Source organism: Poeciliopsis prolifica, unplaced genomic scaffold (genome assembly GCF_027474105.1).
Source record: "Poeciliopsis prolifica strain line A6 unplaced genomic scaffold, Auburn_PproV2 SCAFFOLD014, whole genome shotgun sequence".
NCBI classification, from domain to species: domain Eukaryota; kingdom Metazoa; phylum Chordata; class Actinopteri; order Cyprinodontiformes; family Poeciliidae; genus Poeciliopsis; species Poeciliopsis prolifica.
The window spans coordinates 10909606-10936295 of NW_026562389.1; the positions used below are offsets into that span (position 1 = coordinate 10909606).

Consider the following 26690-nt stretch of genomic DNA (forward strand, 5'->3'; position numbering starts at 1 on the left):
GAGAAAAGACACAGTAACCACAGTACAGTGAAGGCATATAATCCAAACTTATAATGCAAAATATGAAATAAAAAGTTTACTTACGGTTACAAACTGGTTGTTTTCTAGCTTGATGATGTCTCCTACCTGGACCTCCATCCATTTCTCGCTCCGTAGCCTGACAACAAATCACAAAGTTAAATTTAGCTTCAGAAAGTCACAGTGACTGTCGGCTGGAAACAAGAGTTTTTCTATTTTTATGCCAGGAAAGAAAGCGTCTGACGGATGATAAACAAACCCACTCTGACCCTAAAGGTCACACCGATACAAGCCACTTTCCCCCTGCTGGTTCCTGCTGGTTCCTGCTGGTTTCCTGTATGACTCTGTTTGTCCGTCTGCCAGAAACGCAGAACGTTTTCCGATCTTAGACGGAGGAAATAGGAGCGTTCGTCAAAGCATCAGGGATGAAAATGATTCTGTAACTTCAGTTCGTCTGTTTGGAGACAAATGTTTGTCTTTTTCTCTGTAAGTTGAGCAAAAACAACCTGGCAGGATAAAACTGGGAAATATTTAGTTTAATTTGCTGCATTTTGGTTTTGTGAGTCATAACCTCAAATTCCTGCTTTGTTTTTTTATGTTTTACATATTAGTGTATCGGTTTTCAGAACAAACGCAAAGTCCTTTTCTTTTAGTTGTATGTTATTCTTGTTGAACTTTCTTTGCTTTAACTCCCCCTGGCACGGGTTTAAACACAGGAAGTAAATTATTTATAACACAAGCCGTCCTGAAAGATAAGCACTGTGACGAAACAGAGGCTGGGTTTCCCTAAAACAGGAGGAACATCAGCAAACATAAAACCAGTTCTAGACTGAGCAGCACACCTGGACAGGTTCAAGACGAGCCAAATCTGAGTCAGTCTGTATTTTTATGAAAGTCTGGAAGACAACATGTCAACAGGAAGTAAACACAACGAGGCGACAGCAGCTGTGGAGGAACAAAAACAGTCTTCAGTTCTGGGGTTTTTAGCCATTTAATTCTGTTTACAGATAATTCATAATTTTATTTGTTGTTTTGTTTATTTATTTTGTATATTTTAAATGTCTCCCAGTTCCAGTGTTTAATGTTCATAAGGATGTTCAATGATCTTTAAGAATCTGTTCTTGCATTATTAATACAATTTTATTACTTAAATACAGTGTCGGAACAACAACGTTATTATTTATGACAATAAATAATAATTTATCGTCCATCACAATTTGCCATCAGGCCCGCTCACTGATCCTATTTGGCTCCATATGCTGCCGTGAAAAAAATCAGATTCGAGTCACATTTTCCTGCTGAGTGACCGCAGTTTGTTTTATTTATTATTTTTTTTATCTCTGTCCAGGAATCAGCAGCAGGACGATGACCAGCATTTCTGTTTCCTGCCTGAAATCCCAAATATGTGAAATGAGTTGATTTTCACATCTGAGCTCCTCATGAATAATTTAAAGCTTTGTCTGCTGCTTATTTCACCTGTGGACAAACAACAACACCGTGACGGCAAATGGGAAAAAAAGTACATTTTAATAAGAAAAACTTACTTTCTGTCAATTAGTACTTCAACTTTTCTGTTGTTTACTTGATTGTCGCTCCTGTGGCGATTCTAGGAGACAGAAAGGAGCAGAAAGTGACAGCAGTCAGGCTACAGGAAATTAAATTTGTTTATTGGATCAGCTTTCTGATCAGACAGACCCATCATCACCGACTAACAGGCTGCATCAGGGCTTTTTATTGCATGTGGGAGCAGATATGTTACTGTAAATAACCTGGGAGAAAACCCCTGATGGACGTCTACTTCCCTTTTTTAAAACCTCGGATGATTGCAGCAACGATGAGGCCGGTATTGATCGTCTGGTTTCAGATCCGTCTGAAGACACGGAGGCGCCAACACAGAGTTTCCTTTGCAAATTTAGCCTTTTAAATATACATATCACTTAGTTTATTTAACGTAACAGACACACAGATCTGTAATTTAAATTAAGTAATAGAAATAAATAATATGAGCGCTCATAAAGCCTTGTTCTTAACTGGTGACATTGAGGTGAAGCCGATATTGAACTTTTCTGACCTTTGTTAAGCTTTTTTAAGTATTTTTTATTAAGAGAAATTCATTGTTGAAGGGTTTCTGAGAATCCCAGTGAGATGAAAGGTCTGGTTTCAGTGGAAACCAGTTGAATTAGTTTCCACTTAAGAAGTTAATAACTTTCAAAACAGTAACAAATACCTGACAGCAGTCAGACATTGAATGAATCTCCTTCCTGGCAGAGAAACAATGTATTTATTTTACTGTTGTAGACAAAAATAGTAATTTCAGCAAAGACTCATTTGACATGTAATTATCCACTACTGAAGCAACACTAAACTGCTCTGAACAAATGAAAAACATGAAATATTATAAATACAAAAACAACAAAGTCATGAGAAATGACGACTGTGTGTTTAGTCTGTTACTTCTGTCCAACTTAAAGAAGAATTACTTTGGATAAAAGTGATACAATCTGTTAATCTAAGACAATCCGCAACTTAATCTGAGGACGTTCTGCACACTTTGAGGATTAAATCCTCCTAATGAATCTTTCTCACAAAAACAAATTATATGCATCAGTTTCCTCTGAAAAGTCAAATATTTCATTGTTTCTAAGTGAAATATGAAAACAGCATCATTCCATTGTTACATTTTCTTCATTTTAATTGCGTCAAAGGAAACAGGACATGAGTGCAGCGCAGCAAAAACCCGATTGGTGCATCAGAGCAAATATTCAGAGGAAGTTTGATACGATCAGTTTCATCACACAAACTCAAGTTGACTTCTTGGCACCGTCTGTGGTGCCAGTTTTGAGAAAGTGTGACTCAAAACTTCCCCGTGTTTAATGTGTTCATTGTGTTTAATGTGTTCATTGTGTTTAATGTGTTTATTGTGTTTAATGTGTTTATTGTGTTTATTGTGTTTATTGTGTTTAATGTGTTTATTGTGTTTATTGTGTTTAATGTGTTCATTGTGTTTAATGTGTTTATTGTGTTTAATGTGTTTATTGTGTTTATTGTGTTTATTGTGTTTAATGTGTTCAATGTGTTTATTGTGTTTAATGTGTTTATTGTGTTTATTGTGTTTAATGTGTTTAATGTGTTTATTGTGTTTATTGTGTTTAATGTGTTTAATGTGTTTATTGTGTTTAATGTGTTCATTGTGTTTATTGTGTTTATTGTGTTTAATGTGTTTATTGTGTTTATTGTGTTTAATGTGTTTAATGTGTTTATTGTGTTTAATGTGTTTATTGTTTTTACTGTGTTCATTGTGTTTATTGTGTTTAATGTGTTCAATGTGTTTATTGTGTTTAATGTGTTCATTGTGTTTATTGTGTTTATTGTGTTTAATGTGTTTAATGTGTTTATTGTGTTTAATGTGTTTATTGTGTTTATTGTGTTTATTGTGTTTAATGTGTTCATTGTGTTTATTGTGTTTAATGTGTTTAATGTGTTTATTGTGTTTATTGTGTTTAATGTGTTTAATGTGTTTAATGTGTTTATTGTGTTTAATGTGTTTATTGTGTTTAATGTGTTTATTGTGTTTAATGTGTTTAATGTGTTTAATGTGTTTAATGTGTTTAATGTGTTTATTGTGTTTAATGTGTTTAATGTGTTTAATGTGTTTAATGTGTTTAATGTGTTTAATGTGTTTAATGTGTTTATTGTGTTTAATGTGTTTAATGTGTTTAATGTGTTTATTGTGTTTATTGTGTTTAATGTGTTCAATGTGTTTTATTGTGTTTATTGTGTTTAATGTGTTTTTGTGTTTAATGTGTTTATTGTGTTTATTGTGTTTAATGTGTTTATTGTGTTTATTGTGTTTAATGTGTTTAATGTGTTTAATGTGTTTATTGTGTTTAATGTGTTCATTGTGTTTAATGTGTTCAATGTGTTTTTGTGTTTATTGTGTTTATTGTGTTTATTGTGTTTAATGTGTTTATTGTGTTTATTGTGTTTATTGTGTTTAATGTGTTTATTGTGTTTATTGTGTTTAATGTGTTTATTGTGTTTAATGTGTTTAATGTGTTTATTGTGTTCATTGTGTTTAATGTGTTTATTGTGTTTAATGTGTTTATTGTGTTTAATGTGTTTAATGTGTTTATTGTGTTTATTGTGTTTATTGTGTTTAATGTGTTTATTGTGTTTATTGTGTTTATTGTGTTTATTGTGTTTAATGTGTTTATTGTGTTTATTGTGTTTATTGTGTTTAATGTGTTTAATGTGTTTATTGTGTTTATTGTGTTTAATGTGTTTATTGTGTTTATTGTGTTTAATGTGTTCATTGTGTTTATTGTGTTTAATGTGTTCAATGTGTTTATTGTGTTTATTGTGTTTAATGTGTTTATTGTGTTTATTGTGTTTATTGTGTTTATTGTGTTTAATGTGTTTATTGTGTTTATTGTGTTTATTGTGTTTATTGTGTTTAATGTGTTTAATGTGTTCATTGTGTTTATTGTGTTTAATGTGTTTAATGTGTTTATTGTGTTCATTGTGTTTAATGTGTTTATTGTGTTTATTGTGTTTATTGTGTTTAATGTGTTTAATGTGTTTATTGTGTTTAATGTGTTTAATGTGTTTATTGTGTTTTTGTGTTTATGTGTTTTACTGTGTTTAATGTGTTTATTGTGTTTATTGTGTTTATTGTGTTCAATGTGTTTATTGTGTTTATTGTGTTTAATGTGTTTAATGTGTTTATTGTGTTTATGTGTTTATTGTGTTTAATGTGTTTAATGTGTTAATGTGTTTAATGTGTTTAATGTGTTTATTGTGTTTAATGTGTTTAATGTGTTTAATGTGTTTAATGTGTTTATTGTGTTTATTGTGTTTAATGTGTTTAATGTGTTTATTGTGTTTATTGTGTTTAATGTGTTTATTGTGTTTAATGTGTTTATTGTGTTTATTGTGTTTAATGTGTTTATTGTGTTTATTGTGTTTAATGTGTTTAATGTGTTTAATGTGTTTATTGTGTTTAATGTGTTCATTGTGTTTAATGTGTTTAATGTGTTTATTGTGTTTATTGTGTTTAATGTGTTTAATGTGTTTATTGTGTTTATTGTGTTTATTGTGTTTAATGTGTTTATTGTGTTTAATGTGTTTATTGTGTTTATGTGTTTAATGTGTTTATTGTGTTTAATGTGTTTATTGTGTTTAATGTGTTTATGTGTTTATTGTGTTTAATGTTTAATGTGTTTTGTGTTTTTGTGTTTTTGTGTTTAATGTGTTTATGTGTTTTGTGTTTTTGTGTTTAATGTGTTTATGTGTTTATTGTGTTTATTGTGTTTAATGTGTTCAATGTGTTTATTGTGTTCAATGTGTTTATTGTGTTTATTGTGTTTATTGTGTTTATTGTGTTTAATGTGTTTAATGTGTTTTTTGTTTAATGTGTTTAATGTGTTTATTGTGTTTATTGTGTTTAATGTGTTTATTGTGTTTAATGTGTTTATTGTGTTTATTGTGTTTATTGTGTTTAATGTGTTTATTGTGTTTATTGTGTTTAATGTGTTTAATGTGTTTATTGTGTTTAATGTGTTTATTGTGTTTAATGTGTTTAATGTGTTTAATGTGTTTATTGTGTTTAATGTGTTTATTGTGTTTAATGTGTTTATTGTGTTTATTGTGTTTATTGTGTTTAATGTGTTTATTGTGTTTATTGTGTTTAATGTGTTTAATGTGTTTATTGTGTTTAATGTGTTTATTGTGTTTAATGTGTTTATTGTGTTTATTGTGTTTATTGTGTTTATTGTGTTTAATGTGTTTAATGTGTTCATTGTGTTTATTGTGTTTAATGTGTTTAATGTGTTTATTGTGTTTATTGTGTTTAATGTGTTTATTGTGTTTATTGTGTTTAATGTGTTTATTGTGTTTATTGTGTTTAATGTGTTTAATGTGTTTATTGTGTTTATTGTGTTTAATGTGTTTATTGTGTTTAATGTGTTTATTGTGTTTATTGTGTTCATTGTGTTTAATGTGTTTATTGTGTTTAATGTGTTTAATGTGTTTATTGTGTTCAATGTGTTTATTGTGTTTATTGTGTTTATTGTGTTTAATGTGTTTATTGTGTTTATTGTGTTTAATGTGTTTTGTGTTTATTGTGTTTAATGTGTTTATTGTGTTTATTGTGTTTATTGTGTTTATTGTGTTTAATGTGTTTATTGTGTTTAATGTGTTTAATGTGTTTAATGTGTTTAATGTGTTTATTGTGTTTATTGTGTTTAATGTGTTTATTGTGTTTAATGTGTTTATTGTGTTTATTGTGTTCATTGTGTTTAATGTGTTTATTGTGTTTAATGTGTTTATTGTGTTTAATGTGTTTAATGTGTTTAATGTGTTTATTGTGTTTATTGTGTTTAATGTGTTTAATGTGTTTATTGTGTTTATTGTGTTTAATGTGTTTAATGTGTTTATTGTGTTTAATGTGTTTATTGTGTTTATTGTGTTTATTGTGTTTAATGTGTTTATTGTGTTTATTGTGTTTAATGTGTTTAATGTGTTTTTGTGTTTAATGTGTTTAATGTGTTTATTGTGTTTATTGTGTTTAATGTGTTTACTGTGTTTAATGTGTTTATTGTGTTTATTGTGTTTATTGTGTTCAATGTGTTTATTGTGTTTATTGTGTTTAATGTGTTTAATGTGTTTATTGTGTTTAATGTGTTTAATGTGTTTATTGTGTTTAATGTGTTTAATGTGTTTATTGTGTTTATTGTGTTTAATGTGTTTATTGTGTTTAATGTGTTTATTGTGTTTAATGTGTTTATTGTGTTTATTGTGTTTAATGTGTTTATTGTGTTTATTGTGTTTAATGTGTTTTGTGTTTAATGTGTTTATTGTGTTTATTGTGTTTATTGTGTTTAATGTGTTTATTGTGTTTAATGTCTTTAATGTGTTTATTGTGTTTATTGTGTTTAATGTGTTTATTGTGTTTATTGTGTTTAATGTGTTTATTGTGTTTAATGTGTTTAATGTGTTTAATGTGTTCATTGTGTTTATTGTGTTTATTGTGTTTAATGTGTTTATTGTGTTTAATGTGTTTAATGTGTTTATTGTGTTTATTGTGTTTAATGTGTTTATTGTGTTTATTGTGTTTAATGTGTTTAATGTGTTTATTGTGTTTAATGTGTTTATTGTGTTTATTGTGTTTAATGTGTTTATTGTGTTTAATGTGTTTAATGTGTTTATTGTGTTTATTGTGTTTAATGTGTTTATTGTGTTTATTGTGTTTAATGTGTTTAATGTGTTTAATGTGTTTATTGTGTTTATTGTGTTTAATGTGTTTATTGTGTTTATTGTGTTTAATGTGTTTAATGTGTTTATTGTGTTTACTGTGTTCATTGTGTTTATTGTGTTTAATGTGTTTATTGTGTTTATTGTGTTTAATGTGTTTAATGTGTTTATTGTGTTTACTGTGTTCATTGTGTTTATTGTGTTTAATGTGTTTATTGTGTTTATTGTGTTTATTGTGTTTAATGTGTTTAATGTGTTTATTGTGTTTATTGTTTTTAATGTGTTTATTGTGTTTATTGTTTTTAATGTGTTTATTGTGTTTATTGTGTTTAATGTGTTTAATGTGTTTATTGTGTTTAATGTCTTTAATGTGTTTATTGTGTTTATTGTGTTTATTGTGTTTAATGTGTTTATTGTGTTTATTGTGTTTATTGTGTTCATTGTGTTTATTGTTTTTAATGTGTTTATTGTGTTTATTGTTTTTAATTTGTTTATTGTGTTTATTGTGTTTAATGTGTTTAATGTGTTTATTGTGTTTAATGTCTTTAATGTGTTTATTGTGTTTATTGTGTTTAATGTGTTTAATGTGTTTATTGTGTTTATTGTGTTTAATGTGTTTAATGTGTTTATTGTGTTTAATGTGTTTATTGTGTTTACTGTGTTCATTGTGTTTATTGTGTTTAATGTGTTCATTGTGTTTATTGTGTTTAATGTGTTCATTGTGTTTATTGTGTTTATTGTGTTTAATGTGTTATTGTGTTTATTGTGTTTAATGTGTTTAATGTGTTTATTGTGTTTATTGTGTTTATTGTGTTTAATGTGTTTATTGTGTTTATTGTGTTTAATGTGTTTATTGTGTTTATTGTGTTTATTGTGTTTAATGTGTTTATTGTGTTTATTGTGTTTATTGTGTTTAATGTGTTTAATGTGTTTATTGTGTTTAATGTGTTTATTGTGTTTATTGTGTTTATTGTGTTTAATGTGTTCATTGTGTTTATTGTGTTTAATGTGTTTAATGTGTTTATTGTGTTTATTGTGTTTAATGTGTTTAATGTGTTTAATGTGTTTATTGTGTTTAATGTGTTTATTGTGTTTAATGTGTTTAATGTGTTTATTGTGTTTAATGTGTTTAATGTGTTTAATGTGTTTAATGTGTTTAATGTGTTTATTGTGTTTAATGTGTTTAATGTGTTTAATGTGTTTAATGTGTTTATTGTGTTTATTGTGTTTAATGTGTTCAATGTGTTTAATGTGTTTAATGTGTTTATTGTGTTTAATGTGTTTATTGTGTTTATTGTGTTTAATGTGTTTAATGTGTTTAATGTGTTTATTGTGTTTATTGTGTTTAATGTGTTTAATGTGTTTATTGTGTTTATTGTGTTTAATGTGTTTAATGTGTTCATTGTGTTTATTGTGTTTAATGTCTTTAATGTGTTTATTGTGTTTTGGTAAATAATATCTTACAAATTTTATCTCAATCACCATGACGACGACAAAAAGATCAAAGTCCTTTATTATCCTAAAAGTTTATAAAGACTATTTTCCACCCAACGTGAAAATTTGTTAAATTGAAGTCAAATGAAGCTTGTAAAACTTTTCAAAACTGTCCAAATATTCCTTCAGTGTTTGTTTAGGTCTGGGGTGTCCAAAGGGAGGCGCAGGGGCCATTTTGTGGTCCATGGACTGATTACATGGGACTTCAGTTCAGGAATGATACAAATTTGGGTCACAGATGTTCTTGCAACAGAAATATTTGTCTTTAAATTACCAAATGTTTTATATTCTCCAGTAACTTTCACTTTTGCTAAATTGATTGGTTTTTTCCTATTGATACCCAGAAACTCTGCAAAACTACTTTCAATGAGGTAAACTTGCAAAGAGACAAATCTGCTAACTTTATTTGTTTACTTAACATTTATCCTGCTCAGTTTAAGGGTGAGTTGGTAAAATAACATTATTTTTGGCCCTCAAGTCCTTTTTGTTTCTGTCTGCTGAGCTAATGTTCAACCTGCTAAACGAGCCACTTCCTCCTGAGTGCTACCTCATCTCTGCGTTACTCCCTCCAGTCTTAAACACATTAAAGGAGAACGGATCAACCGGTGCTTCACAGGCCCGTTCGCTTCTGTTCTGACTTTCTAATAACCATTTTTGGAGGTTTTAACCCTGAAAAAAGAGGAACTGTTGCTATTTCATAATAAGTTTCAACTCCCAAATGACATAATTGAAGTAGCAAAGGAGAAGTGAAACTCGGAAAAGACGAGTTTGATGAAACATTTACACAAAATCTCATGACCAACAATTTAAATTTGAAGCTCTGAAAGAAACTTTTATGGTTCTTATGGAGAAAATTAGAATAAAATCTGGTTGCCAACTGTTAGTAAATAGCACTAAATGGCAGAATGAACGGCTGTTTGTGTTTACAGGTTGTTTTATGATGCAGTTATCAATATTACTCAAGTCACATCTAAAGTAAATGCCTCTAATTTCTCGTCTTACGTTATGGTAACATGACTAACCAAACGGATGGAGAAACTGCGGGAAAATCGTGACGAAGTCGTTCAACTCTTACGCAAACAGCAGACAATCAGCGAAATCTGTTTCACCACCATTTTACTGATGGTCATTTTACTGCATGATTCACTGGGTGTGTCGACGACAAGCAACAGACTCCAGCTCTGTCCGTTTATCCAACACAGAGTTTCAGGAATCAGCCGATGCCCAGAGACACTCCAGTCCTGAGACCTTTATGAGAAAAGACGTCACTTCCTGTTTGCGGTACGATGTTTTTCCAAGGAGAGCCTCCGAAGAGAGAGGGGTTCAGGATACAACATCTTGTCAAATTGTAGAAACTAATCACAAAGTTTTGTTGAGATGTAAAAGTGTAAAATGGCAGGAGTCATGCTTGGAGGCAGTTTATGGTGTTTCTTTCAGAGTGTGTCCATCAGACTGTTGAGTTAGAGAACATTTTTAAGGTCTTTTCACACCTGACAGTACAGTAGACTTGGTTTAATTAGGGACCAAAACTGCAACATTTTTGCATTTTTAGCTGCTGTGTTTTTTTTCTTACTGCTTTGAGTCAAACCAACCAAACTCTTTGAAAAGCCTGTTCCCCTCCTCACCTGTGGGGGCGCTGCACCAAGAACCACTGACGCAAATGACACAAAAACAAAAACCACTGAGGGCAACTTCTTTCTTCACAAAACGGAAACAAAAATAGAGCGACATCAGATTTTAGCGGTTGTAGGATTTCTCTTTTGTCTTTGGTAAAAAACCACAAGGCATTTCTCCAACTAGCTGTGTTTCTGGTGTTTACCCAGAATTCCTTGCGCTGCAGCCCACTTCCTGCTTGGTGTTCACACATACGTTCAAACCGCACCAGAGTTCACTTCAACCGAACTGAGCTCTAGGCTTTTAAGTGTACCTAATAGTAAGGCCAATGGAAACGCAGCTTCAAATGTGAAATATTTGATCTAGGAAAGGTAACAATTATGTCACTGCAGAGAGTTTAGACTCTCGTACTTCTTCAAAAGGAAAAGGAAATATCTGGAAATCTGCTTACGATGTCGTCAGTTGCGTCCTTAGCAGCGGTGACCGTCAGCACGAGGGCGAGAGGAACGACGGTGGTGAACCAGGACAGGGAGGAGATCTCAGGAATCAACTGGACACACAGACAACAGTTCAGTCCTTCAGAAATATGAAAAATGTTCCTGCCAGCACAGATGAACATTTTTTATCTTTGTTTCTGGCAAGAATTCACTGATAAGCATCATCTTGAAATTGAAATTTGTAGTTATAACACCAAGTATTTCTCTTATTAGCCACACCTTTTGCTTTCTCTTCAGTTGATAGTAAATTAAATCATGAATAATTAGACTGGGGAACATTTTGCCTTAAACTTTCAAGCTAAAGAGCGACAGGTTAGATACAAGACTTTTTTTAAACAATGCAGCAATCATATAAAAAACTTGCAGAACTATATGCCTTCCCCTTAATTTAACATTTCTGCATATTTATTATGGTTAAGACTAAAAATATTCACAACAAATTTAATTTTGAAACTCTGATTTCCTTTAAAAGACTTTCAAAATAAAGTGGTAACTTTCATGTTGTAATTAAGAGCAATTTATTATGTTTTCTAACCCAGATCTTTGCTGGAGCTGCAGCAAAGTCGCTGCTTGCGCTCGATGAGGTAACTTCCTGTGCTGCATATCACACTTCCTAAATTTTCTGTGTTTTTTTGAAGCTTCAGCCTGAGAAACGTCTCTCAGTGAAGCTGAGAGTCGATTTGTAAATGCTGCGGCCGGTTCGGGTTTCTGACATTTCTGTTGCTTAGAGAAAAACATTTTACTGACAAACAGCAACATAACGTCCGGATCTTTGAGACTTTTTCTGTTTGTCTGTCTTTAATTTCACTCCTCCCATATTCAAACGGCCAAATTCAAAAACAACTTTTAAGCACATGGTGAACACTATGTCTAGATTTCAGGATTAAAATATGTATTTTTTATTAATCTGATATAATATCCAATCTTAAATGTTGGGTTTTTATTAGCAGAACATCATAATAACTTACTTCATCAAAGGCTGCGTATATTTAGTCAATATATAGTCTATATTCTTAATTAATCTGAATGATTGAACTGTGCACAAATGGAGCTCAAACTATTTTAATATCCTTTGGTTATCCCTGTTGCTGCTGCACACTTTTTCCTTCCATTCAACTTTCTGTGAATAAACTTTGTAATAAATCAGGATGAGGAATCAAACTGCAGATCTTCAACAACTGAAGCAGGACTCTCTCTGCTGAGCTGCTGCACGTAACACTGTGGTGAGCTAGCAAGTCAGGAAGCCACAGCCACATCTTTAATATTAAAAAGCCTCTGCATTACTGCAAACCATGATGAAAAACATGCCTTTAAACCTCGACTGACACAAAGAGATCAATTCAGTTCATTTTACTTCAAATAAGAGACGTTTGGTTCATTTATGTCACCAGTTTATGACAAATATCCAGTAGTTTTGGTAGTAAAAACGGTCAGAATTATTTTAACTATTAAAATTTTGTACTAGCAGAAATATAAAACTTTTTAATAATAAAATTATTAGACTATTAATAATTACTAACTTGTAACCCAGAGGTTAGCTGCTAGGTTACAAGAGGTTAGCTTACCTTGTAAGTTAGCTTGTTAGCTAACTCACCTTTAAGATAGCCAAGGTAAAAAAAACAAAAACAACAATCACTCGAATAAGTGAAGCTTTAAAGCTGCATGTATTAAAAATTTAATTTACAAAATTTATTTTATTACCAATTGATCAGTTTAGTTTTTCTTCATCTATCAGTGATTTAATGAAAAACAAAACAGTTGAAATATTTTTGACATTTGTAAATAAACTGAACTGAAACATATTTTTGCTGAAATTAAGTTGAACTGATTGAAGTTTGTTTCTCTTTACTGAAAAGAATCAAATGAATGATAAGTGATGCTGTTTCGTTAAGTCAGTGACGTTTGAGCGTCTTGTTGCGTCTGACCTGCAGCACCAGCAGAACCAGGAAGTAGGCGTTGGCGATCCTCTGGAACTGTTCGAACAGGTTGAGAGGAAGGAAGGTGAAGAAATTGTACTTGGAGGTCTTGATGGCGTTTGTCTGCAAAAAGTTAAAGTTCAAGAAAACTTTAATTAAAAAGACTCCAGTTATGTTTGGAGAGACATAACTATCATTTTTGTTCAAAATTAGAAACCAAATAAACAATAAAGGAGCTTTGAAATTGGCAATAAAGATATTATGTTTAAATGTAAAGAAATTCAACAAGTCTGTGTTTAGGTCAAATTTTTGTTGAGATGTTTTTCCATAAATATTCTGAATTACTGACAATTTAATAATACATTTTTAATTTCACAAAGTAACATTCTATTTTTGGGTTACTTCTTGATTGAATGTTTTTTTGTTCCACTGAGAGACTAAAGCTATTTTTCTCTCACCATCCAAAGCATTTCCTTAAATCAGAGACCTAAAGAAGTAATTTAGGGTCTAAATATGTTGCTTCACAGCTGAAAGGTTTGCTGGCCATCACATTATCACTGGATCTTCATGCTAACAGCACCACCAACACCCAGGACAGCTCTGCCCATAAATGAGGGGAAATGGGTGTTTATTCCACTGTGAAGCAGTATGGAGGACAGATTTATCCAGTAGCATGAGTACTGCCGTTTCATAAACTTTATTTCATTAAAAACTAGAGGTTTGTTTGGTTGTTTTCTCGGCTGCTCCTCTAGAAAAGTGCAGGATTTGCTGCTGACTACAGCAGGACATTCTACCTTCAGCTCTTTGGCTGACATCCAGTCTCCTGATAACAACCAGAACCAGACACAAACAAATCAAGACACGCCTGAAATGGCTTTTTCTCTCTGCATACAGACAAAATCATCACTTTTGTCTTAACGGTACACACTGCCAGAGTCACAAAAGTAGAAAACAATAGAACAAACATGCAGCGACTGCAGGCACTCACTGCGTATTTAAAGGAGCGGTTGTACTCTCTGTCGTTGGCTCTGAGTTTCCTCTCCAGCTCCGCTTTAAAAAGACAAAGAAACTATTATTGTAGGAGAACCATTTATAAAATGATGTTTAATGCAGAACAGATGTATAAAAGGAAGGAAACTTCAAAACAAACAGCAACATCACATTTAAATCCAACCCTCCTGTGACTGTTAAGATAATAGAGCATTCATGTTGCTCTATTCATAACTTTGGAAAAAATTTGGAAAAAACGAGGTCAAACCCAAATATTTCAAGTGTTTTTATTCTTCCCAAATGAATTGGCTTTTTGGAGGCGTAAAATATAAGAGAACTCACCATATTTTACAAACTTGTGTGAAATCTGCAGATTTTAAGGGTTTTATACACCACAGACACAAACAGATATTTGCTGTATGGTATGGAAATTTATATGCTTGAAGAATTTCCAAAAACTTACACAAAACTCTCTTGCACTCTGACACAAACAGGAAGTCGGCCATCTTGGATTGAAGTGCAATTCTGATGGATTTGGATGATTTTAGTCTCTCCTCCTCAGAGATTTTGATTGATTGTTTGAAATTTGGTGAGTTTGCTCAAAAGTTACAGGAAATCCGAAATTATTAAAATTCTGACCTTTTGTGCACGGTGAAGAGGCGTGGCCAGGCCTCAAACTTTGACTAGACACCATAATAATAATGACTGCTATAACTTGTCCCAGAGGTTTGTTTTATTTTGAAAGGTCTGTTTGACTCCATATCAAATTGTGCCAAGTAACTTTGTGTCATACATGCTTCATCTGAATTTCATTAAATAGGAATAATAACAGGATTCAGAGTCATAATTTGGATTTATTTGAGCTTTTCCACACATAATGAGATCAGAGCTTTGCTATGGCAATGACAAAACATTGACTTTGTTGTTGCTAAGCCACCATGAAGCTAATTTGTTGGTACACTTTGGATCATTGTCTGTTTCAAATACCCATGTGAGCCCAAGATTAGACTTACCAGCAGGTTTCTTGAGATGAAGCTTTAATATTTCCACATAATTTTTCTCCCTTTGGCAGCAAAAACACCCACGCAGCATCATGCTGCCACACCCAAACTTCACCCTGGAGATCAGTGCTTTCAGCACTGGGATTTCATTTTTATTTCACCTTATTGAAGGATTATTATGGCCAAATGCTTTAATTTTAGTTTCATATCAACAGGCAACATTTCTAACATGTCGTTTCTTGCACTGATGGATTCTTCTTGATGTTCTTTAATGTTAAGAAATGTTTTATGAATCCATTCTGCAGTCATTTTGTTGCTTTAGGAATTGAACATTTTACAGAAATTAGATTTCAAAGGTTTTCAAAGATTTATAAACTTAAAAACGTTTTATTTTGTTGGATTAACAGCGTCAGTAAATAATGTGAAGATTAAACAAAAACAAAACAACCTTGTAAATGAAACGTCTGTGATAAGTTTAGGAACGTGTGTAAACTGATCCTAGACATTTATTTACATTCATATGTAAAATAATCATAATGACACGGACATCCACAGCAAATTAACTCCAATGTCAAAGAAAATTTGCTAAATTATTGAAATATCTGTAGAAACTGTCGCGCTTACCTCCCTCAGACTTTGGGAAACAGTCCAACCCAAAGAACGACATCTTCTCTTCCTCCGTTATCTCTCCATCACAACAATCTGAGGAGGAAACAGACATCAAATAAAGTCTCATTAATTACATTCATTTAAATGATAGGACTTCGTCTCAATTCTGTTTAAATGCATACAACCTTTATTAAAAATATGTTACTGCAGCTTTAAAGCAATCGTTTGCTCTGATGTTTCCCGTTTCCAGCTGCTCCGTCTTTACAACCTTTTCCATAATGTGCTTCATGAGGTAATCGTTTCCAACAGGGAACCTTTAAATTTTCCAATCTGCAGCCTCATTTCTGACCTAAACAAGCCGTTAAAGGTCCAGACGTTGAAATGTCAAAGTTTTTTGTCAAAGGGAGAAAATGCAGCACAATCCCAGTTTACACTGGTTTAATCAAGAAGCAATAAATCAATTCATCACATGATAAATTAAAAAGAGGTCAATAATTTCCATTTGCATGATTTAAAGTTTTTTTTTGAGAATAATTTCTAATACAGAGGCTTCCTAATTCATTTTATTTGCTGTTTCTGCTTTATTTATTTGGGATATTTAAAATGTCTTCCAGTTCTAGTGTCAGATATTCAATATAATTTAAAGTTTACAATTAAATATATCTGTGCCTTGTGCATTTTTGATAAAAAACACCCGCTTTTAAATTTTTTAAATTTTCACTTATTTTTGTATTTATATTATAGTATATATATTTTTATTTATTTATTTTGGTTTTATTATTTTGTTTTATTAGATTTTTTTATTGAGTTGATGTTTTTAGACTCTTATTTTCTCATTTCTTATTTATTTTTGAGGTATATTTCATGCATTTTGAGGTTAACATTATTGCACCTAGACATTTGTAAACACCTTTATTCTGTATGGCAAAAAATATAAAAAATGTTCATCAAAAAACACATTTATTGTTTCGGAGTAACAAGAGGCGGGTCAGCAGAACTTAAAGAGTAGAAAATATTTTTACACATGTAGAAGTAAAAGTGAAGTAAAACTTCAAGAAGTAATGTTCTTGCACAAAGTTACAGAAGTGAATAAAATATAACCCTCTATCCACCGCTGCCCTGTGATAATGACTTGTTAATAAACTCAATGTTGTTAAACGGGAACAACTTTAACTTGTTTCCTCAGCTAAACTGTTTCTAATCAAATAAACCAGAGAAACGAGGAAAAACAGAAACTATAAAACTGTGAATAAAAGAGACAAACGAGTCCAGAAGTGAGGACACAGACTTTCAGGTCTTTACTTTTACTTTCCAGGATGATGTCAGACAGTGAGCTATAAATATCGGCCGTGTTAGTTTGCAGAAGAATGTGTGTGTTTCATCAGGCTGGAAACGCTCAGCAGCAGCAGCCAGTGTGGGGAAGGCGGCTTTTTAAAAATGTCACAGAGCAACTGGGGAAAAAAATGACTGGAAAAGTCCAGAAACGTCAGTAAAGGGAGTTTAATGTAGGTTGTTAAATCTGGGCTTCCCTGATGTGAGAAACAACAGAAAGAAACAAACAAAACAGATCCTTTAATTAACCAACGTTAGTCACAGTCAGGGGTCTGAAAACTGTTGTTTTCATATAATAAATTAATTTTTCATGACAGAAGGATGCTAAAAATACCAATTATATTGTTTTAGATTTTTTTTTGTCATTAAGTTGGAAACTGATTTTTTTTTCATTTCCATAAATTTCACACAGAAGGAAACAAATTCATCTTATTCTCTGCAAAAACAATTACATTCATCTTTATTTTAAAACCTAAAAACAGAAATAAACTGGGGTTCTCTAAAAATGATAAATAAATAAAAATACATATATCTGATGGATATTGATCAAAAATTTTATTTAAGGTAATGTAACATTTGCGGCTTTTATGCAGCTGCACTAAAAGCAAATATATTCATGTGAATTTAATAAAAATGAAATGAGGTACTTTTGTGGCCCTTTAATAGTGTGAAGTGACGTTAAATGTAAAGTTTAGGCTTTGAATTTGTTTTGGGTGCAGGAATCTCTGCTGGCATGAAAACATGAATTGATTAAAACGCTTCATAATTTGGTCACAACCGGATTTAAAAGAATGAAGAGGATTTTGGACTGGAGGAAATCAGATTTTTGAGTCAGAAACTCAAACAGTCAGAAAAACAAAACAAAAAATTTAATATTCAAAGTGTTGCAACGTCCTAGTCAAAGCCCAGATCTCAACATGACAAAAATTTCCATTGATGTTTGTGTTACAGAAGCTGGTTTTCACAAGGAAACTGTTTTTCTGATGAATAATGATGATGTCACAAAGTTTCTTACAACTTTATTAAATTACATCATCTATGATCTGAGAGGAAAATATAAAAATGCACATGCAGCTTTTTATCTTTCTTTTACAGGAGCGTCCATATCAGAGCTGAAAGAACAATGAAGAAATGGTGACTAATACGAAACAAAATGCAGTTTTCCTGTGATTTAAGCCCAGAAATGTTTTCTTCTAGATGTATCATCATCATCTCATGTGTCTTTGTGGAAATGGAGTCGTGATTATCATACATTACACCTCTAACTTCGGAAAGTCCAAACCTTTCAGTTCAGACATGCAGATTTTAATATGTATATTTAAAAAAACTATACAAAAATAATCTATTCTTTCTTTTTTTAGCACTTTCTGAGTCAATAATTCCTTTTTTATTTTCGCCACACAAAGGTGCGTAACAGTATCGCCGAGTCAGAGTCACCTGTGACTGGCTTTACAGGTCAGAGGTCACGCTCATGAATGGCGGTGCTGTCCCGTCACTGATCTCTTGTTTCTACGCTGCACACAGGCCTCCTTTATCGAAACCGACAGGAAAGCAGTTTTCTTGGGAGCGTGTGAGCACTGAAGAGTCATCAGCTGCTAAGACGCTGAAAGAAAGACTTCTTCCACATGAACTGAGCAAAAACAGATTCCACAGGTTTCTGTCGTTCGCAGCATCTATGTGGCACGTTTCCTCCTGAAGGTTATCAGATTTCCTTTGACTTTGCTTCTGAGAAGCTAAAATCAATGAGGCCTATTGTTCTGATTGGGTCACTGTTCTGACCAAACCAGAACAATCTGCTCGTCCTCCTGAGTCAGTCTGAATGTGACGGTGGTTTAGTTTGAGGTGAACACAGCAGATTCACAACCAAAATATGTTTCAGCTTCAAACAAACTCGTCTGGGACTAACGATGCATTCACACCGGCTCGGTTCAGTCTTGCTTAATCCAGCCTGAGGACTGGGCTGGGTGATCGAACTCTAACGCAAACTCTGGTCTGCCCAAAAAGCCCAGCCTCTGTTCGGTTGAAGGGAACTCTGGTTCGGTTTGAATGCATATATGAACGTGAGACTGATCCTAAAGCAGGAAGTAGACTACAGCGCATGGCATTCTGGGTAAATACAGCCAAACAAACGTACGAGTCTATTGCTAGAAGGCTCGCGATCTTTTACCAAAGATAAAAGATAAATCTTACAGTCGCTAAAATCTGATGCTACTCCAATTTTGTTTACATTTTCTAAAACTTAGCCGAGCCAATTCTCTTACTGGGTAAGATGAGCTAAGAGGAAATGTCCAGAGCAATAAAACTCAGAAATGATCCTTCCTACGGCGCACTCACTGCAGCTATTTATTCAGCTTTAATCCAACTCCAGTCTGTTTGTTTTTGTTTTGAGAGGCCGGGTTTATTGGAGAGATGGGAACGTGCGATCAAATTCACCAAAAAGGTGAACTGTGATCCATCTGCATTTCTAGGTCTTATTTTGGTTCAAATGAAATGATTTGATTCAAAATCTTACACCAACCGGACAACCAGGAGATGGACTTCAGCACAGGGCATTCTGGGTAAACAAACATGTGAGGCTAGCAGGACAGATGGCTCTGTCTCAAAATAGCAGTTTTAAAATGTATGCTGTATGTTTCTTTTTGTTTTTACCAAAAACAGAAGAAAATTCCTATAACTGCTCAAATCTGGACATTTTGGAGCATCGACCAAAAATAAAAATAACCTCCAAAGAAAATATTTCTGCTTTGATTTGAATATGAATCAAAATGTACTAAAAAATTTTAAAACAATTTTATTTGTTTTTTGTGATTTTTGCTTTATAATTTCATTGTTTTTTGGTTTTGCACTCTGTACTAAAGATTGTACTAAATCCTGCTTCTGTCTCTCCATGCCAACCTGGTCAGACATGCGTTTAGCTTCCTGATCAAAGTGAAGTACAGCAGAGGTTGTTTAAAGGGATTTTCCAACAGAGGACCAATCAGAGAGCGAGCCGCAGGAGGAGATACGAGCCTGAGGACAGCTGCAGCGTTTCCAGCATGTTCCCTCTCTGTTTCTTCCTGACAGCAAACAGAAATCTGCTTTTTAGAAAAGTGCAACAAGGCGAGAAGCGAGAAACTGGTGATGATGGGTTGGAAATGGTTCCAGTAAACAGTGGACCACTGGACATGTTTAAGGTTTCCATCCTCTACTGGAAACTCTGGTTCTGATTTCACAACGTCAAATGTCTTTCAAACATCTGGCTTCATATGAGAAATTTGAGTGTGTAGAGTTTCTACATTTAATTATTTGCCTCTCCAGGATGTAAGAACTGCAACAAATAAAGTCGTTTTCTTTCAGTGGAACGACTAAACGTGAAATTACCCATGAAATAAACAAAACGTGCAACAGGTTCCCTGATCCACGTCAAACAGAAAAGCAAAGGACTGCAAAAGCACATGTTCATAACTTTCATGTTATTTTTTTATAAAAGACGATCTAATCGTGCATTGAAGATCCTGCTGTTTGGTGATGCATTTAGAGTCCAAAAAAAAAGCAGGAGTTTTAAAATGTATGCTGTACGTTGCTGTTTTTAATTTTTGATTGATCATTTTACTTGTCGTTTGTCTTTCTGTGGTGAATTTGAATCTTTTTACAGATTTTTCTGTCACGTTAGAAATACTTCTTCTGTTTATGTTTGTCATGTTTGAAGCTGAACTTTAAACATGCCAGAACTTTTATTAACAATAAAACATGAACCTTCCTGTTTGAGGAAAGTGAAGATTCATGGGGTAACAACGTTAGCAGATTTAAATGTTTCAAACTGGATGATTTTGTTCGTATCTGGAACAAATCTTGCTTTGGAAATGTGAATCGTGTTCAGCCTCTTGCTGGGATTTTCTGCTGCGTCTCCGTCAGCAAGTACTTCATTTATCGGCGTTTTTGCCAGAAATAGCAGCAGCCATGCTGAAACTCTCTGAGCCTTTTGGTTTGCAGGAGGGATCAGAAACGACACGATTACTGAAAGAGTTGATCAGCAGGACGATGAACTCCAGCAGCAACCTTTAGACTTCTGTTGTTTGGTTTTCATGCTGCTGCTTTGGACTGGCTCTCATAAAGCTGTTTGGGAGAACTACACCAGTTTTTAGGATGTTATTTCCACTTCAATCTCAATGTTTTGAAATCTAACTTGAACTGTATTCTCTACGTTTCAGCTTTATCTGTGAGCCTAATAGTACCGTCTGGACTCAAACTCTAAATGGCTAAAAATTTAACGGAAAAAGTGTTCACTAACCAAACTCTTTCATATTTTCTGTTTTGTTTGAACGGTTGGATTAATATCCTAACACAGTAGCATAAAAACATGATTCAACCCGGAAGTTCAGCTTTTGCATGCTTCTCTCCATAAATCCATTACAGTAAGAGGACAAAAGCAGGAAGAAGTGATGAAAGGGAGAACTTCCTTTTAGCGATAGTTTGGCAAGAAAAGGGGGAAGTTATTTTTAAAAAGGAGCCAAATCTGATGACTTCCCAACTAAATAAATCATCCATCCACTTTCAAGCCTCAGAGGAAACATTTCTTTCTCCATCTTTAATAGCCAAATTTCTGATAACTTTGGTTAAACTTTCAGCAAACAAAGGTGAAGTTTTAGTCATAAAACGTAAAAAAAATATGAACTAATCACAAATTTGTGTCATTTTTCTCTTCCAATCTAAATCCGCCTTCATCTTAAACGGTTGCTCCTTTGTTTTTCATGATTCTGTTTTTTATCAGTGGATTTATCCATAATAATAATAATAATAAATCATGTTGGTTCAATATCAAAGACTAAAGGTGTTTTAGGAAACTTGTGGACCGAGTTTCTGTCATTAGTTGGGTTCGCTTTAACGTGTTTGAATTGGCTGGTCCTGTTTGAGCGAATGTGCTGTTAAAGTTCCTGCTTTGTTTCAACTGTTTATGATCTTCTGCTTTTTTTATCAGCTGTTGAGAGGGAACATCAGGTACACAGAAAAACAGAGACGTTCTCTGCAACACGGCTTTTATCTCAGGATAAGTTCCTCCTGTTAGCCTGACAGTTTCACACTTTTCCAACCAGTCGACTGAAATCTCAACTACTGCAAAGATTAAACACATTCCTGGACTCGTTTAATGTACTTTTACATGTTTTAGTGTTTAATTATTAGTGTTTTATTGTTTTTCACTCTAATCATTGGCAATCCAACAGAAACCGTCTGTTGTTTCCTGTTAGATGTGCTAACAGTGTGGCTAAGTTTGAGCTAACTATGGAGATGCTTAGCATGCTTAGCTTCCCCTAAATTAATTCGATCAGATAAAATCTAAAGCGCTAATTTACTTAGCTGTTTTGTGAACTTCCAGCTGAATTTTTTTTTATATTCACGCTCTTATTTTGAAGTGGATGAAGACTGTTTGCGCAGCACTTCTATTTAATCAAGGCAAGAACAAAAGAAAATACAGTTTGAATAGAACAAGATATAAACATGAAACAAGATTTAAGGGCATAATAAAATATGTAACTTACAATGTCAAAATTAAATTGGTGCTCAAGGGTTACAGTCTTACTGGGACAGACATTATCTAAATTAAAAGTAAAGCTTTAGCATTAGCTTCCACTAAACACCATGGTGGTGTAGCACTTTAGCATTAGCAAAACTAAATAGCATGCTAGCATAGCTCTTTAGCATCAGCTTCTGCTAAATACCTTGTTGATCCATCATATAAATACGTAACATAATAAATAGCACTGAATGTGTGCCATAAGTAAGACATTGGGTTTTTTTGTCATTCTATTTGTTGAGGTGAAACATGATGATTTCTGGGAAGTTTTTTCCTATATAAAAGACAGAAGACAAAGCTTTAGCTTACTTCATATCTGTGCAACTTTCTGTTTTGCGGTAAACTTGCAGTAGCAGAAAGAGTGCAGAGATGAGTGCAAAGTTTAAACTGCAGAGCATTCTGGATTTCACCTTCAGCTGCGGTTCAACCACAGAAAATTTCACACCTCAACCAGAAACTCTGATGTTTCGTTGGAAAAAGAAGCCCCATTGATGGTAAATCAGAGAAAATTCAGTTTTTAATGCATGTTTTCTTGCACCACACCCACACAGTCACAGAAGACAGACACATTTTGCTTCTGCATCGAAGGAAAAGTCAGGACACATTAAATCCTGACTGTGATTATAGGAAGGATGCTGGGAATTTTGTTTCTGACAGAAACAAGTTCAGTTATGATGAAGAATCTCATGAATCCGTCACTAATGAGGCTCGGCAGACTCATTGTTCCTTCTACTCTATTAATTATGTTCTGTCTTTGTGAAGTGGTTTGTTCTACAATGGAAAACTATTAATTGGGATTTATTTAACATTTGCAGATCATGCTACAGAGTCCATAACCTTCTGTTAACTGCCAGCTAAGACCACCAACGTTTTGCCTGTTTTCTTTTGCGGCTCTTGTTCAGTAAGAACTCAAACAAGTAAAACTAGTGGATAGTTGATAAAGATCCATGTAGGATCTTTGTTTGCTTAAATTTAATTATTCAGTTGATGAAAATCCAGGTATAAGTTTTGTTTTAAGGTTTAAACTTAATGATCCAGATATGGGTAATTCATTTTGACCAATCTTTTCCCTCGATTATCCCTCCGTCTATCATCTGCACCTGGCTTGAGTTCTAAACCTGAAGCATTTTATTACTTCACTAACTATAGAAATCCTACATGTGACTTAACAGAAATTTGACTTTGTAATTGAACATGTTGAAATTGGGCCTCTGTCTCTTTAAGAAGCTCCTGCTCTTTCTAAACTTCAGGAAGTCATCACAACGTGGCTCCTCTATTAACCCTTTCATAATGTTTTTACCAGCTTTGTGTGTGAAGTTTTATTTATTTTTTGACTTGTCTATGAAATGTTAAAAATGACCAAATAAATAAAATCATCCATGGTCTTATTACTATTTTAACTACTTATTTTTGATTGCACATATTATTTCTGACACACATCTTGCACAAATTGCAAAAGTTTATTTATGCGGATTCCCATTTTTTGATCTGGTTCTTATTTTGTTCTATTTTATTATTTTATCCTTTTTTATAGTTTATGCATTTAGTTTCTGATAATTTTGTTGTTGTTGATAATGCTGATAATCTGAATTGATCCTTGTTATCTCCATGTTAACAAGGCGAATCGTTTTTTCATATTTTGTCTTTGCTTTCACTTAATAAATAATGAAAGTGGGAATAAGTTTTGTTTTGTGCACCTGAAGTTCAATTTAAGTAGAGTAGGAGCCTAGAAAGGAAAGTTTTCCTCATGTCCTGGTGCATCAAACTGTATTTCTTTTCCACCAAGACTTTGAATAAATGCTGTTCTTGTAATATTTTGATACTTAAAGATAAAAATGTGAAGGATCTAGAGAAGGAAACAGATCTGAATTGAGGCCTGATGATTGTTTATGAGGTTCTCAGATTTCTGTGTTTCTTGAACCTGTCAATCATTATGTGTAGATTTGAGCCCAATCTGATTCAAACTCACCGGGTCCTGAGGCTGAACAAACTGTGAATCACATCTGGCTGTTTGTGAAGGTTTTTAAAGGTCTCTGTGTGTTACTGATTAATGTCAGTCTTCCTCAGACTTGGAGTAAATAAGTAAACACAGAATTAAAATGTCCTGGAAACTGACTCCAAACCAGCAACTTCTTATTTTTAGAAAATGCTCCATAAAACTGGGCTGGTTTGTGACTCTGATGGCCAGAAATGCTCACACAGATTTAGGTTTTAATTTGTTAGTAAAACTAGAGAGTAAAGCAGTGACCTGAACAGGAGCCTGACAGAAATTAGCAGAGCAGGCGTTGGAAAACGAGGTGCTGTTATGACAGAACGAAGGCTTTGAGAGCAAGCGCTGAACAAAAAGACCCAAAACAATCAACCTCTGAATTATTCACCTGACCTCTCAGGTCACAAAAGCCACTCCTCCTCTCATCTTACCCCATAAAACGCTAACAGTTTGATTGACCTCCTATAACTAATGATACCACTTTCCCTGTTCACGTCAAACAATCACATCCTTAAAAGTAGATTTTGGTGAAAATATGGACATTTAGATCTTCAAACAGTTAAGCTGAGGAGATAATCCTGTTAAGAGGCTGATGTGGCAGGAAAGATGAACTTACTTTCTTATTATTCAGTTACTATTAATATGACCACATGGGGGCGCTCATATAGAGTGTAAAAGGGCGTTCTCACGCCTACGCCATTAGATTTGGTTTGCCTGGGGATCAAAATCACAAAATATATGACATTTTTAGATTTTTTTGCATTTTTCATTGCACTACGTCAAACCAACCAAACCTTTTGAAAAGGCTGTTCCCCTCCTCACCTGAGGGGGCGCTGCACCAATAACCACTAAAGGAAATGACATGAAAACCTCTGAAGAAGAGATTGAGGACAACTTCCTTTTTCACAAAATGTAAACCTGAGTGGCGTCAGATTCTGGTGGTTGTTTGACTTCGGTAAAAGGCTGCGAGACATTTCTCCCGCAACGCCAGACGCTCGCGTTTATTTTGGTTGTATTTACCCAGAATGCCCTGAGATGCAGTCTGCTTCGCTTTCAAACCATATGAGAGTTCACTTCAGCAGAACCGAGACCTATGCTTTTAGAAGAACCAGTTCTGGTTTAATGCACAAGCAAACGAGAGTTGGAATAAAGCAGATTAAACATGGCTGGTGTGAATGTTTGTCTCATTCATTCCTCATGAACTGACAACATTTCCTGTTCACTCATTTTACCCAATACAAAGGATTCGGCTAAGCTTTACCTTATAATGTCTATTTTTATCATGTTTAGCTGCTTTGTTTTACTTTAGAGCGTTATTTCTTCACATTTGGATCCACCTACAATTTGGTTAGTGATAACAGAAGTTGGAAACTTCTCGCCTGCCACAACGCTAAAAAACGACAAACAACAATGAAGTGAGTCTCAATGGGAGCAGGTTGAGTCTGCGTCCGGAAACTGGAGGAGTTTGTTGCTGTGAAGCAACCATTTCATCACCAACCACAAAGTCTGACTGTCTATTTGGGATGTTTTCTCTGAATCACAGGAAATAACCAGTAAAACAACAAATAAAAGGAGCCTCAGATTATTTCCAAAAATTATATTATAAGTTAGAAGAATCTCATACCAGCTAATAATTACAGTAAAAAACAGAAATGCACTGATTGCAGTTTCCTGGCTAAAAGTTTATAAACTTAATACGGCTGCAACAAATATGATTCATCCATTAATCTAAAAAGTCTTTTTTTATACAATATTATATATGAAAATATGCAAACAAAAAAACAACAAATTCCTTTTTTAAAATAAGAAAAACAATGCAGCCGATAGGCTTGATTGATTTTGGATTAAAAACTGTAGATGTATTGATCATTTTAGATATTAGAATCAGTTCTGATCGCCTCCTGATCCCAGAAGCTGATATCTGCTCCAGCGGTACCGGATGGGAATGAACTTCTGAAAGCCTCTTGATGACGTAGATATGACATCATAGACAGTTTGAAAACCATCACGTCGAGTTAGAAAAAACAGCTTTTCCACATCATTTATCAATATTCCCAAATCTTCACGACAGCATCTGAACTCCAGAGTCCCAGGAGGAACCTGGTTCCGCTCAGTGAGAATCCAGCAGATGTTGGACCGTCTGCTAAAACTTAAAGAAAACAAAACGAAGCAAAGTTTCTGGACCCAAAACCCCAAACTTTCCCTTCCCATCCCGGTGTACTTCACAAAACAGCTGCTTTCTTTCTGCATCTTATTACTCTAAAAATCATCCGAACCGAACCGAACCCCAACCTCTGACCGGATCAGCACAGCGGGAACAAAAGGTGAGCGGCTGGTTCTTACCGTAAAGCTGCGGGTTTCTGTGAGCAAACAGAAATGAAAGAAACAAAAAACCCGGAGGAGAAAAGCGGGGGTCTGAAATGTCCC

At 33.6% G+C, this 26690-nt stretch overlaps 1 protein-coding gene across 1 annotated transcript in view; it reads right to left on the bottom strand.

Annotated features, from left to right (window-relative positions):
* Positions 1-26690, bottom strand: part of LOC129366102 (phospholipid-transporting ATPase ID-like) — a 40580-nt gene extending 13890 nt beyond the window's left edge. The window contains exons 1-7 of the mRNA XM_055039717.1: positions 26607-26690; positions 15406-15483; positions 13779-13840; positions 12800-12913; positions 10829-10927; positions 1563-1624; positions 85-157 (exon numbers count right to left, since the gene is read on the bottom strand). Of these exons, the coding sequence (XP_054895692.1) occupies positions 85-157; positions 1563-1624; positions 10829-10927; positions 12800-12913; positions 13779-13840; positions 15406-15448 (453 nt within the window). The 5' untranslated portion in view covers positions 15449-15483; positions 26607-26690. The remainder of the gene's footprint in view (positions 1-84; positions 158-1562; positions 1625-10828; positions 10928-12799; positions 12914-13778; positions 13841-15405; positions 15484-26606) is intronic.